Here is a 17,418-nt window from a genome sequence, read left to right as displayed (position 1 = left end):
AGTGCCATCATTAAGAACAAGCATGGGGGCTGAGAGTAATCCAAGTTTTGAACACTGAGGAATGATCACATAGAACATAAAGAAAGCACAGTAAAGTTTTATATGCAGGAAGGCAGCTGAATTGTAGCTAAACAGGATCACTTCAAGCTTAAAACACATCTTGCCAAACTCATAATTTGGGTCTCAACCAATTTGGATTCTTCATACAGCATCAAAACAGTTAGAAGCCCCTTTGAACATACTTCGGATTACATGTGTAGCACCTGAATCACAGCCTAGGTCCCCAGTCACTTTCAGCCTAAACCTGAGTCATATAGAGAGTGATCAGATTCATATTTCACATCAGCAGAGAAGATAATCACTTAAAGATTCACATGGTTTACAAGCTGAAAAGTGTTTAACTAAGGGCATCCACATTACATACAAGTCTGAGCAAAACCAAAAGAGGTAAGATGACTTAAGTGGACACAGAGATACAATTCTCTCTGTATATGCAACATACACAGTCACTTTTCTAGATTCACTGAGCTAAGACAGAAATATTCTCAATTTAGTAACACACTATCCTACCTAGTTTCAAAAGGTCTCCCGTAAAGCCAGGCAACATACTAAATCCTTCTCTAGGAGCAAAAAGGAGCCACTGCTGAAAGGGACAGTAGTTACTGAGGTTGACAGATACCTGAACAAAATACCCAAAAAGCTGACTTCCTAAATTAAAAGCAAGGGGAAAAGTAATCAGAAACACAAAACCAAAATGCAATTTATTTACATGGGCATGGAAAAGGCCAACCAAGGGAACAGCAAGCAGCCCCACAACAGACAGTAACACAGAAGAGTATCTTTAACACACATTCCAAGTGTTTCCCACTTATGTAAGGCAAAAATTGCTTCCACCACATGTGCCACTGGAAGAAAGGCATGAGATCAAAGGTCTCATCAATACCTAAAAGCAGCACATTCATCACGTAACATTCTTTCTATCCCAAGCAGCAGATAATTTCCCAGTCTCTTGAAGGAGAACAGCAAAATAATCCTCCCCTATTCCCTAAGAATCTATTTGGATGAAAAATTCTGTGACTGCGAATCTGCTTTGCTTAACACAGGTTTGACAGCAGCCAGGAAGCAGAGGTACGCTAGTATCACTCAGAGCATATGTGTACCCTTTTTGATTTCATGGTGGAAAAAAGCTCCAAAACAGAAACACATACTAAGATGAAATACAGTTTCTCCCTGAACACAAACAAAGCAGTTGAAATGTGGCACAAAATTAACGTGTGATACGCAAGCAACCCCAAAAGCACAGACATCTTTTCTCTTTTCAACTTTCCCCATATTCAAAGATTCAGACTGGCATATGTTCAGAATGGCATAGATTTCCAGAATCATTGCTGTTTTCTTTAATCCACTTCTTCAAAAAAACTTACCGAAGGCACCGAGGTTCTTTGTCCCTTCTCATTTGTTTATCTGAAAGGCCACTTATTCCTGATATTTAGAAATCTCTCCTAATTTTTTGTAGAAAGTGATTCCTGACTAATTTACATCAATTTCATATTGCATAGATATTATCCTTTAATTTGTGTATTTCTTCTAATTTCTTATTGACATAATGGTCCTGAGACACTTTGGCCCAGAGTGCCCACATGGCTCAGTGGAGCTGATCTGCTCATTTGTATCTGCTTCATTGTACCATTGCTGGTAATACTGACAGAGCAAAGTTTATAAAGAAGACTCAGATTATCAGGTGTTCATAAATTGTTTGTAGAAATTCACAATTAACTGCACCTGTATAATCACCTTCTGGAAAAGAAACAAAAATTGTACTTACGGCAATTTAATTACGCGTTTCTAAAGCTACAAATTCCAGTATGTACCCTTTGAACTATCAACTGCACTATGTTCAGGGTAAAGATTAGTGCAGCTTCTGAAAGGCTACAAAATAAGTAAAATACATAATCAGTGTTATGCAAAATCATCACAAAGAAAAAAACCATTCCACTTCTATTCCAAATGAGACAGAATAACCCTGCATCACTGTTACTTCTCATAGACAGCTGGTTTTGTTCTCTGCTGTCTAGGTCAGGTAAGGATACACAGGAAGCAGAAACCCTTTTGATCATGTACAAATACAACGTGAGTGATTCAGGCTAAAATTCATCCTTGAAAAGGCATTATATTTTTTTCTGGACACTGAGCTATATGGAAATTGCACTCTCACCTACTACTCTAACTGCCATTTGCCAAATATCAAGAAAAATCCATTAGTGTAGAAAATAATTTGACATGAATTACCATGAGCAGATGAATTAATTTACTGGAGTAACCTGTACAGCTGTTCTAACACCAAAGACTTGACATTTCTTGACCCTTTTAACTTACACACACATTTTGCAAGCTAATGTTGCAGAACACTTCTCAACACATTCTATTTCTAACTCTACTACTAGAAACAGTTATGTATCTTCTATAATCACTTCATTTCACCGTAGAATTTAACACACACACACACACACACAATTTAAAAAGTAAGCTGGAAGATTTGACCTTAAAGAATTGGCAATTTAGAAAACTTTATTAAATAACCTGTTCCTTGTATCCAGAAATGCTCAAAGAACTATCGAATTATTTAGGTTGGAAAAACCATTTAATAGAGTCCAACCATTAACCCAGCACTGCCGAGTCCATCACTAAACCATGTCCTGAAGTGCCACATCTAAATATCTTTTAAATATCTCCAGGAGTGGCGACTCCACCACTTCCCTCGGCAGCCTGTTCCAATGCTTAATAACCTTTCAGCAATGAAATTTTTCAGTCTGAACCTCCCCTGGTGCAGCTTGAGGCCACTATCCTATCGCTTGTTACTTGGGAGAAGGGACCAACCCCCACCTCACTACAACCTCCTTTCAGGTAGTTGTAGAGAGCAATAAGGTCCCCTCCGAGCCTTCTCTTCTTCAGACTTAACCAGTCCCAGTTTCCTCAGCCACTCCTCGTAAGACATGTTCTAGCGCCCTTACCAGCTTTGTTGCCATCCTTTGGGCATGCCCCAGCACCTCAATGCCGTGTCCTAAAACACTTTAAAAAGGTATTTTTACAAAGTTCAAAAGTACCCTAAATTCTAAAGGTTGCTCTCTTCCAAAGAAATTAATTGCTACTTTATTTTCCATGAACACTCTGCACTAGGAACAGATGTTACAGCTATGTTAATGTTAAAGAGTGAAAATGAAACATGCTGACTACAGTCTATAGTCTGTGTGTCTAAAATACAAATCCTTAAGTAAGCTTTATAATTACTTAAATGAAAATTCAAGTTCAGATTTTACATACATTTTGGAACTATTAATAATATCCTTTTCTAGATTTTTAAAATATGCTTGTGTTTCAGATTAGGTTTTCCACAGAGCTAGATACCCATATAACATTTTCTGTCTCCTTCTTTAAAAAGAGAGCACTGACGGCAAGTAACATTGAAAACTAAGTAGTTAAATGACAAACTGTAAAACTACAAAAAAGTTTAGGGAAAATAACTCATATAATTAATAAAGATGAAACTATCCATTAATAAATTACTGTTAAACATTAAAGACAAAGACCACATCCTTCTATTGTCAAAAGGAACACAGGGATAGCACACGTAGTACATCCTGGACTGGTTTGGGGTTTCCAAGAGTCTAACAGACAAATTCAGCAAAGATGTTTGTAATTCATTCCACCAATGTCAACATTAATAAGTTAAAAAGGTAAAAAAATGGCACGTTCAAGCAAAGGATAAGAGGAAAAGTCAACATTTGTATTTTTGAAATCTAAAAGATATTACTAAGGTTATTGCCCCCATTTTTTAAGAACATGATATCCCTGCTTATCCTGGTTCTCTTATCTCCAGTCTCCTTAATCAGCCAGACTTCTACCAAACCTGCAGAAATACTGGAACAAGGCTCTGATAGACTCACCATAACTCACTTTTGTAGAGCCTGAGTGTTTCAGGAGGAATCAAAAGAACAGGTAGTATAAAACAGCAAAAAGGTACTCATGCTCTTGTTGACTCAGTTTTCAACCTGTGATCCCACGGTAAAGCTCATTACAATGAGACACAAAATGAAATAAAGTTAATGGAAAGATCTTGTAACATCTTCATTAAGATTAATCCAATGTTTGAGGCTAAGTAGTTTAAAACACAATATTTGGACTTCTGCAGCCTTCTAGAAGGCTTCCCTATGCTATTTTCCTCTATTGCTGATGTAAAATACAATTTCTTCCATTTGTCCCTGCAATTCTAATAGCAATTAACTAATTAAGGCTTTTTTTCTCAGATGTCAGTAATGGTATCCAGGCAATTGTATCTAAATGAGGTAGGGCAGTAAATCCATACAGAGAGACAATTCTATTAACTCCATGAATGCTTAGAAAACAAAAACAAGGTTCTGAATAAGTGACTGGGATTCATCTAAGAAAAGCACAAAGTATTTCTACACGAAGCAGAAAACTTTCAAGGAAAGCAGCTGCTGAAAAAATGGGAACTATCATGGCTTGGCAAGGAGGATAAACAGTTCAAATTTGCCTTTCTTTTTAAGACTGAGATGGATTTGGTGCATCCAAGTTGTGCACTCTAAGACCTCATCAATCCAGTGTGAACACAGACCTCACAGTTAGCTAAAAATAGCAGAAATCTACACTTTGACATTCCACCCCACTTACAAGTTGTCACAAAAATCTCTCCAGCTCTTAAAACACCTGGGAAGGAGACAAAACTCAGCACTTCATCAAGCCCCATAATCAAGGAAAAAGAGCTCAGGGCTACAGTTCCAAGTTATAGCACCATGGATCTTGAGATACCTTATATGAAAGTATATGAATAAATAAGAGCTGTAATTCAAATCACAATTATCTGAATATTTATTAGTATTACCCCCACAAAACAGATGAATGCACTACATGCTGAAATGGTCATGGTTTCTTCCTATTCAGCCCTGGAAGATGCTGGACTTTCAGTCCATCCCCAATAGGCCTGAAAAATATACAATGGAAACATGCAAAGAATATACAGATGAAAGCACTACTGTGGCATATTCTTTTGTATTAGCTTACAGAATATTGAATAACAAACAAGCTAATACATACAGTGGTTGACCTCTGAATACATGGGAAGCCCCAGTGAGTACTGATCATAAACTTTAAACTGAAGTATTAGAATAGGTCAAATAGGATAGGACGATTTACAAACTTTATTAAAACTGCCCATTTTAATGCACTTTAAGCATTGGTTTTCAAACAGTGTATCAAGAAGCAATCACTGGCCACAGAATTTTCTAATGCAAGAACTAAGTATCATTTTGAAAGTACACAGATTAATTTCTGTTAAATATCTGAAGTGACAAACAATGTTAAGGATTCTTATACATTGGGACTCAAAAATGAGTGATTTTTATGACTGTTAGTCAAATAAATGTATCCCAAACTGAGATGCCACATTCTCACTTCTGGATGCAACAATTTAATTCAAAATCTCCAGAAGCCGGAGCCAAGGAGCCTGGGTTAACTCTACTACCAACCTACAAAGCAAAGGTAACTGCTTCTGGAGAATTTAATACAAAGCAAATAGTACCTGTAATTTTTTTTAAGCCACGTTAAGAAAACTAATGGTAGGACTCAGCTTTGAGCTATACTATTGAAAATGTTCTCACTACTTAAACATCTCTAAAGGAGAGAGTAACACTAGCAGTCTCCTCCCATGTGGATTAGAGAGAACACCCTTCTGCACTAACGCAAGCAGTAGGGAAGAAAGTTGCAAAGAAATCTTTTTCCTTTAGGAACAAAACAAGGAGTCACAGGTTACAGCTCTAGTAATTTATTCTAATGCTTAATCTTATTTTTGTTCACTTACCTAAATCCAGTGTTGGAGCAGTACAATATCTACTGAGCTGTGAACTCAGTTTGAACTTAAGAGGAAACAAAACAACATGGAGTAAATAAAGACTACAATCAATTTGTTCCTCGCCTTTCTCTTTAACAGGGATGCTGGAGAGGGACTATTCATTAGGGACTGTAGTGATAGGATACGGGGTAATGGGTTGAAACTTAAACAGCAGAGGTTTAGACTGGATATAAGGAATAAATTCTTGACTGTTAGGGTGGTGAGGCACTGGAATGGGTTGTCCAGGGAGGTGGTGAATGCTCCATCCCTGGCAGTGTTCAAAGACCAGGTTGGATGAAGCCTTGGGTGATATGGTTTAGTGTGAGGTGTCCCTGCCCATGGCAGGGGGGGTGGAACTAGATGATCTTGAGGTCCTTTCCAACCCTAACTATTCTATGATCAATTTCATTTGGAAATAACTTTTGCTGCTCTCTATTGAACTATTACAGTCTGATTCATCTTTTTATAACATGAATGTTTTCATTCAGCATGTAATACTCTGTACCCCAAGGTGCTACCAGCTCTCTGAAGTTGTTCACATGCATGTAGTTTTAGAGTAACTTGAAGGATATTGAAGTTGATAAAGTATGGCTTCTTCTGCTACTAGATAAAGAAAATCTCACATTCAAGTGCATTTACACTGTTTGTATGAGCTAAATTATTCTATTTCCACCTCCAAGAAAACTCTGGAAACCATTTAGCAAAAACTAAAAACATGATTGGCAGCCATTTATACTAGAATATGTGGGATCAACACATAGCCCCTGAAACCAAACAGGGCTTACATTTCACTAACAATACTCAGAGCTTATTAACTTACACAGTGAATGACACTGATTCAGTTTAGTATTATTTTTAAGCATGACACAGGCTCAAATATTTTACTACATCAGCTGCCTTCATCAAAGTAAGACTATTTTTGAGATGATACAAGCTTTATAATAGGCATTATATAAAGCAACATCATTATCCAGTCTTGCTTCAAGCATCCTACCACTGTGCTCAAGACTAATGTCTTGTAAATTCACTCTTCATTCCATATACCTCTGTAAACCACCAACATGAAAACTTCATTCCAAGTCTTCCAGAAGTTACTGTGTGGAAATACTCTGTGTTAAAACGTCAATGAATCAGCCAGCCTATGAACACTAGCTGAAGAACTACTGTTCATTTAGACCAACCCATTTTAAAAGGCTTTTGAATGAGTATGCTAAGGAGTTTTAAAGCATAAAATACGCTGTTTTGACTACCCATTCAGCTGCATTTTGAAATTCTTCACGGTATACAAAACAGCTACACTACACTTTCATTCTGATGTCACCACCCTGTACATGAAAGAGAATGTAAAGAACATGGTTTTAATACTGTTTACAGATTTGATTCTTACAGCTCTTGAGGGATACAAGATAGCCTAAAACTACCTTTAATATGAGGTTTTTAAGCTCACCCCCCTTCCCCCCACCAAGAAAAAAGTGCCATTAGAAGTAGAGCTAATATTAACAACTTTTTGCTAACAGAAAAGGCACCTAAGCGATACAGGGCTGCTCAGCTTTTAAGCAAAACTATCTCTAATGAAATTCTGCTGACTGAAAGTATTTGCCTTGACTCACATGTACTTCACAGCTGAATTAGTATACCTTGTTCTAGTTACATATAACCCTCATGGTGAGGGTTATTCCTCACAAGAGACATATAATTACGTAAACAGGCTCTCACTTGCTTTGAAGAAAAAGCAGAGAGAACCACAGGAAGCCTATTAGAGCCTCTGCTCTCCACTTCTTTCACCACTCTAAAAAGCAGAGGAAGCCTTTAAAACTATCAGCATTGCAGATGAAGCTCCTTCATGTAAGCACACAAACCACTAGTTTTGGGCACGGATCCCTACCTTATGGAGCACACGACACAAAAATTCCAATTTTACAGTCAACTGCAGCCAAGAACAGGACAAGCTGTCAGGAAAACAATGACTCCTCAGCCTCAAAAGGGTATCCAAGGACTTCAGACAGGTCACTTTGTTAATGTGCATGACAAACTTAGTAATACTACATCCAAAAGTACTGAGTTCTTGACAACTGGTAACATGACAGAGATCGTGAATGTCTTAAAAGATGTGTGTAACTGATAACAAGTACAATTCTTATTTACACCACCAGCAGTGGTCATGCAGGTCAAGTAGACCTGAAGACATCACAATTTCTGCAGTCAGCAAGTCAATTAAGTAGGAACTGAGGATCATAGAACCAGAGCTGTGAGGAATCTTGACAGATCCTCTAGTCACTAACCTTGCTCCAAGTCAGAATCATCAGTTATTAAACTGCTTGCAGTTACACACTTGCTTGTCAGTACCTCGATGGGTGGAGATTCACCACACCAGCAGCCTTTCAGCACTGCAAGGCATAGGATGTACATACATTTCTCTACTACTATGGTGCAGTCTCGCTCTTTCTGTGCTCTTATGTCCATTTTTCTTTTTAACTTAACAAAACAATACTTTTTTTTGTGAAAGCTTTTAAGTTTTTTTTTTGTGATTACTGAGCTTAAACAGTTTTCAGTGCAGCAACACAAACACCATCACAAGTGGTAGCAGGATATGATCAGAAGCAGAGGGATGGCTCTGTGAGAAGAGACCTGTGAAATCAACTTGGCTTTTCACCTGCACCTTTACATAACACTGCCTAGGTCAGAGCGACCAAAGGCATCTTCATTAGTGTAACAAAGCCCTAATCCCAAAGCAACAGAAACAGGAGATGCACAAAAGCTGCACTTCTACCAACAGAAGTTTCCACAAGAAAGGAATTGCTCCCCAGCACTGAGAGACGAGGGATAGGATTACTCCAGAAACACTAATTTTAAAGAAGTCACTAAAGCAAAAATAAACAGAAAAGCTGAAAACACAGGCATGAAGCTTGAAGACTCATTTGAGCCTAAATCATCATCTCAACAGACAAAATTTAGAATAGAAGGTAGCATCAGGACAACAAAGTGCTAGCATGTTGCGTATCTGGCAACCCTTCTCTAAGAAATAAACCCCCACTTGCAAAAAAACCCAACTCCATCTCATGTCCATGCTGTTATCCTAATGGTTTCCCACTGAAACAGAACAAGTTGAAAAGGTGCCCACACTGGAAGGCAAGCTGGAGATAAGAAATTGAGTAGATCCTAGTATTTTCTGGCTTTGGACACAATCTTGCCAATAACTACTTTGTAAAAGATGAAACAAGCTAGGAAGATCAAAATTATTTCATGTATCACTAAGCACAGGAGATCTCTCTTCTGGAGAAGAGATTAAAAACAGCACATTTTTCTGCAGTTAAGAGAGCTCTTGTGCCAAAACAATTCATATAATGATTACTGATAAACCAAAGGCTTTATTAGAAAAAAACAACTTCTTGTCAGAAACACCAGTTTACAGTTTTAAAACATATTTTGTTCCCCGCAGTATCAACTGACCAAGGGAAACTTAACAGATTCCTAGCCTTCTGTAAACTGCAATTTCACTACCCTAAAAAGAAACTTTGATCCCTTTATTGGTAAGCACTTAAAATTTAGGGAAAAGAGTTATAACACCCAAATCTCACATTCAAATTTGTCATAGGTTTTTTTAGGCTGAAATTTATGCCTCTTTTTTGTTTTGTTTCTCCAAGCTTGATTTCTGAACACTATCTGTTCCTGTTAGAAACAAAGATCCTATCACACACTTAGACAAGTTATCTGGCATATTAAAGTCCAGCTTATCACCCAAACCACAACAAATAATACTACTGACAGCTTCATATCTGTCACTTCACTAACACTTCTAGAGCTGCTCTTTTTCTAGGCCTCAGACTAGAAATCTTTCTTCATGTGTCCAGGAGCTAATGCAGGCATGCTTCATCTCCTCAGGCTTAAGAATGTTTTGGGTTTTATTCTCTCTTTAACAAATGGTGTTGCACAGACACATTGACAGGAAGGAGTTGCCATTTCCTTTCCATAAAAGGGGTTGGTCCTTTATGATGAGGTTTTTTTCTCTCTCCTCCATGTCATAAAAGTAACTAGCTGCTCCCCTTTCCTCATACAAAAGCACGTGGTGAATCTAGAAACTCCCAAACGTGCAGTTCTTCCTGTATTGAATAAAAATATACTTTTTTATGTGTGTGTGTATATATATATATACACACACATATATTCTATTTTACTGTACTGAATCCTGGGTTTGTATGATTTGGCAAAACCAGGCAACCCTGCAATATTATTCATAGCTCATCAAGAACAATGCCCAGCTACTAAGGATTTTTTACCTTCTGAAAATTATTTATAATGGAAACTGAAAAATATAAATCATAAGATACAGAAACAGTCACCTGCAGACAATTTACCAGTCACTCAGGTAACAGAGAATAAAAAAACCCAAAAAACCAAAACCAACCAAAACACAAGTTAAACATTTCTCATACCAGTTTCCACCATTCATCAGCCCTTCCCACTTCACAATACCAAAACTTCTCCAACAGGAGAACTCTTTTTTGGTGGACACCTTAAGACTAGAAACCAGAAAACATTAAAAAAAAACCTGCTGACATTGCTAAACCTAATCACATCTGCTTACTAACCTAGACCTAGACTGTAGTGAAACCTGATGGCCGAGTTTGTTCCCTGAAACGGCTCAGCAGCTTTACTGCCCCAGACACAAACAAAAGAAAACCTTTTTTACCCAAGTTCAGTATCAGGTCCATGGAGCAGGGCATACCTCCCCAAAGGTGGTTTAGAGAATAAGTCTAAAGCCATTTTGGGGTAGCACTAGGTTCAATACTGCTCTGTCTAATCCTAACCAGACTGTAATTAAAGAGATTTGCATGACACCAAGCACAACATATATTTCCACAAATACATATTTCATGCATAATCTTAGCATATAAAGTTATAAATTAAGAAATTAAAGCTTTCATTAAAACCATACCCTCACTCATATGGGGAGGCTTCCTTATACAAGCTAATAATGAATTTTAGAGTGCAATATTCTCAGGCAAGTACTAACACATTTTGTCTGTACAGGAGCTGTTCTGTCAAGCAGATATTTGCAGTCCTACAGTTAAAAGATGAACAGTCCTTTAGGAGTAATTATAATAAGACACTAATTAAAACAACTTCTGAATTCAAGGCTAACGCTAAGGAAAAACTGGACATATAAAGGCAGTTCATCATTAAATCAGATTACAGAATCAAACAGTAGATGATACTGGAAGTGATCTCTGGAGATCATCTAGATCAACCCTCTGCTCAAAACAGGGTCAGCTAAAGTATCTGGCTAAGTATGCCAGCCATGAAGACAAGCTTTCCAGGACACAAAGTAACAGACATACTTTCTTTGTGTTAAACTAAAATTGTACTTACTATATGCACAAGCCTCTTTATTCCTAAATACCCAAACACTTCTTGCTTATCTTCTACTTAAACAGAAAATTAATTGTTTAACTGATTAACATTATCTGACATGTATCTAATTCCAAGAAAAGCTGAAAGCCACAGGGTGGTTTTTCACCCTGCACTCCTGCAACTGGTCTCACAACAGTCATCAACCTGGCATAAATGTATTCCATTTGCAAGGGTGCTCTTCTGCTAAGCTCCATGCAGGATCATAAATATCATGGGTCATCTATGAATCTGTAATACCATGCATTTAAAGAATTGTTTGGGGTACTTGTGAGCTATGCAAAACCATCCTGCCTAAGTTTTCTTTTTAAGTCTCAAAACTGAAGTAATACACACACAAACATTTCAAATTATATCAGCGATATGCAAATTTTCTACTTACTTATCAGCCCATCAGTTTTAAGTTTTCCAGATTTGCCAGCTAATAATGGACACAAAAATCGTCTTCATAGATACTTCTGTCTTTAATGTAGATACTAGTCTATATAAAATCCTTTTCCTCAGCTGACAGACTGGGATCTAACAGAACTTTCCAGTTAATAGACATTTTACCATCTTAGTGGGTTTCACAGTTACCAAAGCAGCAGTCTTACTTTCTGTTAAACATTAAAAGAACACTGCCTGGAGGAATTTCATAAGGAATGTCAAATTTCATGGATGTCCACATTGGTGTGTTCATGGCTTCAGAAACAACTTAAAACCCCAACAAATTTTTACCAGCTTTCACTGCCACACAACCTAACAGTATACATCGCAGAACTCAAGTTTCATATGATGGAATGGGTAAGAGTTCATCAGCTGTTCTACATGTCATTTCAAATGTGCTCCAAATAAATAGATAGATAAATAGATAAGTAAATAATTGAATAAATGAAAGCCACAGCAACAGTTAAACAGAATCCCTAATAGATTACTTTGGGAAAGGCGAAAATTAGTTACATAAAGGTTTTTGAGGTGCACCTAACCTAGAGATAGGCCTTTAGCTTTTTTTGGAAGAAGTACACTGCCATATTACAGCTCCAGACTTAAGCACTTTATGCCTTCAGACTTTGGAGAACAATCAACTGGAAGTTAGAAAATCATTTTGCTAAATGACAGAATGATTTAATGTTTTTGTTAAAGGACCTGGATGGTTAAGTTGAAGATCTGATTTTAAAAACTCTGTATTCATTTTGAAGCAAAGGAGTAACTGAAGCTCCTAATGAGAAACTAGCTCTGAAGTGAATTAGACTTTAAATATTAAACTCTCAGTAATAATTAGATAGTCAATAATTTGATTCAGCGAACATCTGTGATGTAATAGCACAGGTCAGAGCTTTAACATGCAACCACAATGCACAGGAAGACAAAGCTTTGTTCTGATGACTGGAACTTAATACTGTCTTCTATACCCTCTGCCATCTACCAGACAAAGGAAGAGAGGCAATATGTCACAAGCTTGAAAGGGCCAAATGTTGACCGTGTAACAAACCACTGAATGCCATCTCTTTCAGGGTACCAGAAGTCCGCAGACTTACAAAACGGTTATCAAGAACTTACTCATACGTTCATTTCATGGAATGTTTTTCTTTTCCAATTCCACCTCTATAAGCCAGAGGCTTTAGGCTGTTTACTGCAGAATTCAGAAAGGGCTGCCAAGCGATAACTTTTGCCTACAACGGAACATAAACTACTCACTAGCTCACAGTGGCCTTAAAATGTAGCTGAGGTGCAATTCATGGGAAAGCTCTTAAGGAAGGCTTCAAGGTACCACAAAGCAGGGAGGGAAAGACTAGCTTCAGAAGTTATGTCAAAGAATGGTGAGACTTCTGGGTGGTCCTAGTAACCACTTCTGTGAGTCTGTTGTTCCTTCTGTATTCCTCTGTGCTTTAGGTGTTACTAAGCGGCAATGAATGTGGTGACATTTCTAGCCTCTACTATAAACTCCACCAGAAAGGGGCTTCAATTACAATTCAGATTACTGTGAGCCAGCAGCACTTTAGATTAACTAATACTAAAAGAAAGTTTTTTCATTGAACCAGAAGTCCCACCAAGATGACTTTGAAAAGAAAATTTACTTTGAGCTGAGGACTTAATCATCTTCCTGAGATTTAAGAGGCAAGAGCAACTGACAAAAAACTTCAATTACTGATCCTGTATTCTGAAGAGCTTTCTGATTATGTTCATAGGCACAAGAGCAGCAGTATTTGTTCTTGAATTGCCAAGTGAACGAGCACACCAACAGTTATTACAGACTTCCTCATTCTCTGCTAGCTCTGATATAGAGTAGAAGGGGAAAAAAAAAACAAGCCTAGAAAACTGAATGACAATATAAGTAGTAAACCAGTTTTAGGCAAGGCTATTTTTGGCCTGCCACTGAAGGAACTTGGTATATCATGGCATTAATACCCGTTTTCCCCCTGAAGTTCAGAAATATCATTTTCTAGCACTGCTACTAAAAAAGTTAGGCTTCAAAAAGTAAAATTTCTGCAGTCCTGACAAAGGTGCCCAAGGCCAGCATTTCCTGAGAATGTAAAGAAGTAACTCTCATTCTGTAGCAAGGAAGACATACAGAATATCATTTCTTAAGAAACAAAACCCACATACAGGTTGTTGCATTTCTATTCTTAACATCCAGGACTTTGTTTGCGTATCCATCTGTATAGTTCATTACAATTCTTAAGTCCGCTTTCTAGGCCACTGGCCTAGAAATGAGAGATTCAGCCATACTTCCCTGCCATTTTCTTCCTCTATGGAGATATTCAAAGGACTTCACATTTCTTTCCAACCAAGCAGCAGTCAGATGTTTTAAAATAGCAACATTTCAAACCTACCAGCAGTATTTCACGCAATTTTAACAAGATTCCTAGACTAGTTTCCAAATCCCATACGAATCTGTTCTAATATCTGAACATACTGTTTTCTTTCCCACTAAGTAACAGAAATCTGAAGGGGTTCTTTGAGTCTAAAGGGTCTATTCTGAAAGCTTGGTGGAGAAATACTTTGGGAAGAAAAGAGAAGCAGGAAATGTATAAACAAGAAGTTGAGATACAGGACAAAGCAGCAGTAGAACTCTAAAAATCCCCATGCCCTTACAGAAAAGAATCAGCTTGCCTTGGGAGACTGCAATCTAACATTGTTAAAACTGTTCTCATTAACTTTGCAGAGGAGACTTAAAACAAAACACTATTGTGCTTACTTCTATTCTTATTGAGGGAAAGGTTTGACTTTGCAATTGGAATTCCAAAGGTTCCCATACTCTAAGGGGTTCAGTGGCCATTTCACAAATTAGTGTCCAAAGCACCAAAGAATTCTTAACTTTGTTAGAGTGAACAACAGAAGGAGTTCTCTAATTTATAATCTAAGCCTGTCAACACCTTGAGGGAATACTAAAGCTTTCAGAAAGGTACTTGGGAGTAGATGATGATGCCACTTAAGTTTTAGCCAATGAGAATCCTTTTCTCACTATAACCCAGTCAATTTAGCATAATTTACACTCCTAGTCTGAAAAGCCTTGGCATTAGAATTACTTCCCTTTGAGGATAACTTGTACTGAAGTAAGGACAAGCATTATAGTTGAACCTTTTAAGATTTTCCAAATCCAGTCATTTATCTGCAGTTACAGATTAACCATATAATTTACCTGGACAGCCAGACGGCATTAACAGAAAAAAGCCCATTTGGATTTTCATTACTGAACATAGAATAAGTAACAGCAGAAAGCAGGATAACTGAAAGAACATGAAGTCCTACAAAATTTAAGAACAGGCAGATTCTGGATTTGGAAGCTGGAGATCTGTCACCTTTAAAACGGGAACCACAAGAATCAAAAAAGTTGCAAGAATCCCTTAGGGCATGCTAATGAAAAAAAAAAAAAGAATTCCCTTAATCTCTGCATAACAAGCAAATGTCCAATTTGATCTTTTCCTCTCATGTGAAGTCTTCTCTGCACCTGTTTATATTTGGCCAAAACAGAAGATAATTCATCAGGTTTTTTACAGGGGATTTCCCCACAGCTAATTCTTAGAGAATTTTAAGGACAAGCCTTAACACAAACTCAATCTGTAAATGAGAAGATATTCCCTGCAAATAAGACATTTTTAACAAGCCAGAAGCTTTCTGAAGCAGGACAGTTTTGGGACATAGTTACCATTTAAGCAAATAGATCATAGGTGGTCCCATACTCCTAGCACTAGTACAGTGCTCAATGTCTTCCTTCTCCATTGCTGCAAATTGTTGGGAGAAAGAAGCCTGGAGGAGAAGAGGTGTGAAATGAAGCCTGGAGTGAGCAATTCAGTAGCTAGTTACCTGTTAAATCTGTAACTAGTGGAATCAGGATCCAGAAAACATTAACATCAGCTGAAGCAGTAATTCAGCAATAAAGTATGATCAATGGTTTTTAGTCCACTGAAGCAGGTGGAGAGGACAAGCAAATTATCTCAGATGGCTTTCAGTATTTTTAAATTATTTTTAACATAACCTTACACATTTTCTCTTGTGAACTCACCAGGCAATTGGCTAAAGAACAGGATATTAAGATACAACCACTTTCATTCACCATTAATATCCATGTCAGAAATTAAGATTTCATTCCTGAGCTGAAAAAGTTTAATAAAAATCACCAAGACTACTTCACAGAATTCTATGAAATTCTAAATTAAAAGCATTACTCAGCAGCTGGTTCTGTAATACATGAGTTCAACATTTCAAGTCTCTCTTAGTCACATTAAAGAAAGTATGCAGTCAACTACAATCAAAGTTAAAGCAAAAAAGTGCCTGTGATCTAAGGATCATTATTCCAGATCTGTTGTGAATCAGTGAAAAGGAGAGTAGCAAAGGACATACCTTGGAACTGCTCCCAAAACAATCAAGTTGGCTTTTTGTTTGTTGTTTCCAATTACAGCATTTTTCATATCTCTGTAAATCCAGAAAGAAAAACAAACCCTGGTAAATTATGCTGAGGTACTGAGGGCTTAAGCTATAGAACTTACTATTTCCATGAAGGCTTATTAGGTAGTCTTCCACATGTCCACGCTGCACCTACAAGACTGGGGAGTGCTTTAGGGCAGAGTTTCCACAGCCCACACATAAATACCCCAGAGCTCTGGGATTCCATTATGTCCCAGCTTACACAAGTAAGCAAAACCCCAAACTCTCTCACATGCACGCCAGACACTAAGAAGTCTCATTATTGAGGAAAACTAGATATACTGGTTCTTTATGCCCATATATTCAACTAGACTTCCAAAAATTAAAACCCCACTATTGGTTGGAAAAGCAAGTGTTGGTAATTTAAAGTATTAACTGAATATTCTACTGGGTGCAGGAAAAAACAAGCTGGAAATGAATAAAATTAAGAAAAAGGGAAAGAAAAAAAAAGAGAAAAGGAACTATCACCAGTCTCCAGAGACCAGGCTTTCACTCTCCTCTTCACCATGGGCTTCCTTTAATGAATTTCAGCAGGACATCTAAATATCTGTATGTCAAAATCCCAGGTGTAAAGTGCAAACAAAGGCATTTTCCTGTCTTAGTGTTACTGCAAGGTTAAACATATTAAAGACGCTCATACTATGGTAAAGGAACAAGGGAAGCATTTTGGGAAGAGGACACTGGTAGCGCATACTAGTAAGTTCTGTGAAAATGTGCAATCTGCAACTGTGTTGTTCAGAAAACTGCTACTGTACCTTAAAAACCACCACTGTCTTTTAAAGATTGAACATCTATGAACAACCAGAGCAACTTAAGGCCAGGTTCAGAAAAATCAAGATTGCACACTTCCAGGAATCTTCCTACCTGTAGGGATACTTATAAGAGCAGAAAACAAAACCAGTCCAAATTCAGATAATTCTTTATCAAGTAACAAAGCATTATTTATTATTATAGTGTTAGTAGTTGCAAAACTGGTAAGTAAATCACTGGCTAACTATGCACATCATTCAAGTCATTTGGGAGCTTCAGTGATTGCTTTAAGTTAATGTATTTTCCTGCCATTATATCACTCTTTCATCTGTTATCTGCAAATCTTAAAGAGATTTATAGTCTTGTTCTTTAAGATCTATTTGTCCCTGCATGAATACTACACCGACCTTAGGGACCCACTGAACATGCCAATTCCACTGCAATAA

The 17,418-nt window shown here is 37.4% G+C and overlaps 1 protein-coding gene across 4 annotated transcripts in view; it reads right to left on the bottom strand.

The window, feature by feature from the left end:
• Positions 1–17,418, bottom strand: part of ARMC8 (armadillo repeat containing 8) — a 67,566-nt gene that overhangs the window by 35,827 nt on the left and 14,321 nt on the right. For 3 of the 4 annotated variants that reach the window (XM_031043677.2, XM_031043675.2, XM_005143061.3), the window contains exon 3: positions 16,139–16,210. The exons of the other annotated variant lie outside the window; for it this stretch is intronic. In XM_031043677.2, coding sequence (XP_030899537.1) covers positions 16,139–16,210 — 72 coding nt within the window. The remainder of the gene's footprint in view (positions 1–16,138; positions 16,211–17,418) is intronic. 4 annotated transcript variants of the gene reach the window in all.

Source organism: Melopsittacus undulatus, chromosome 6, assembly GCF_012275295.1.
Source record: "Melopsittacus undulatus isolate bMelUnd1 chromosome 6, bMelUnd1.mat.Z, whole genome shotgun sequence".
NCBI lineage: Eukaryota > Metazoa > Chordata > Aves > Psittaciformes > Psittaculidae > Melopsittacus > Melopsittacus undulatus.
The sequence above is the reverse complement of the archived record's forward strand: the minus strand, read 5'-3'. Positions and strand labels throughout refer to the sequence as shown.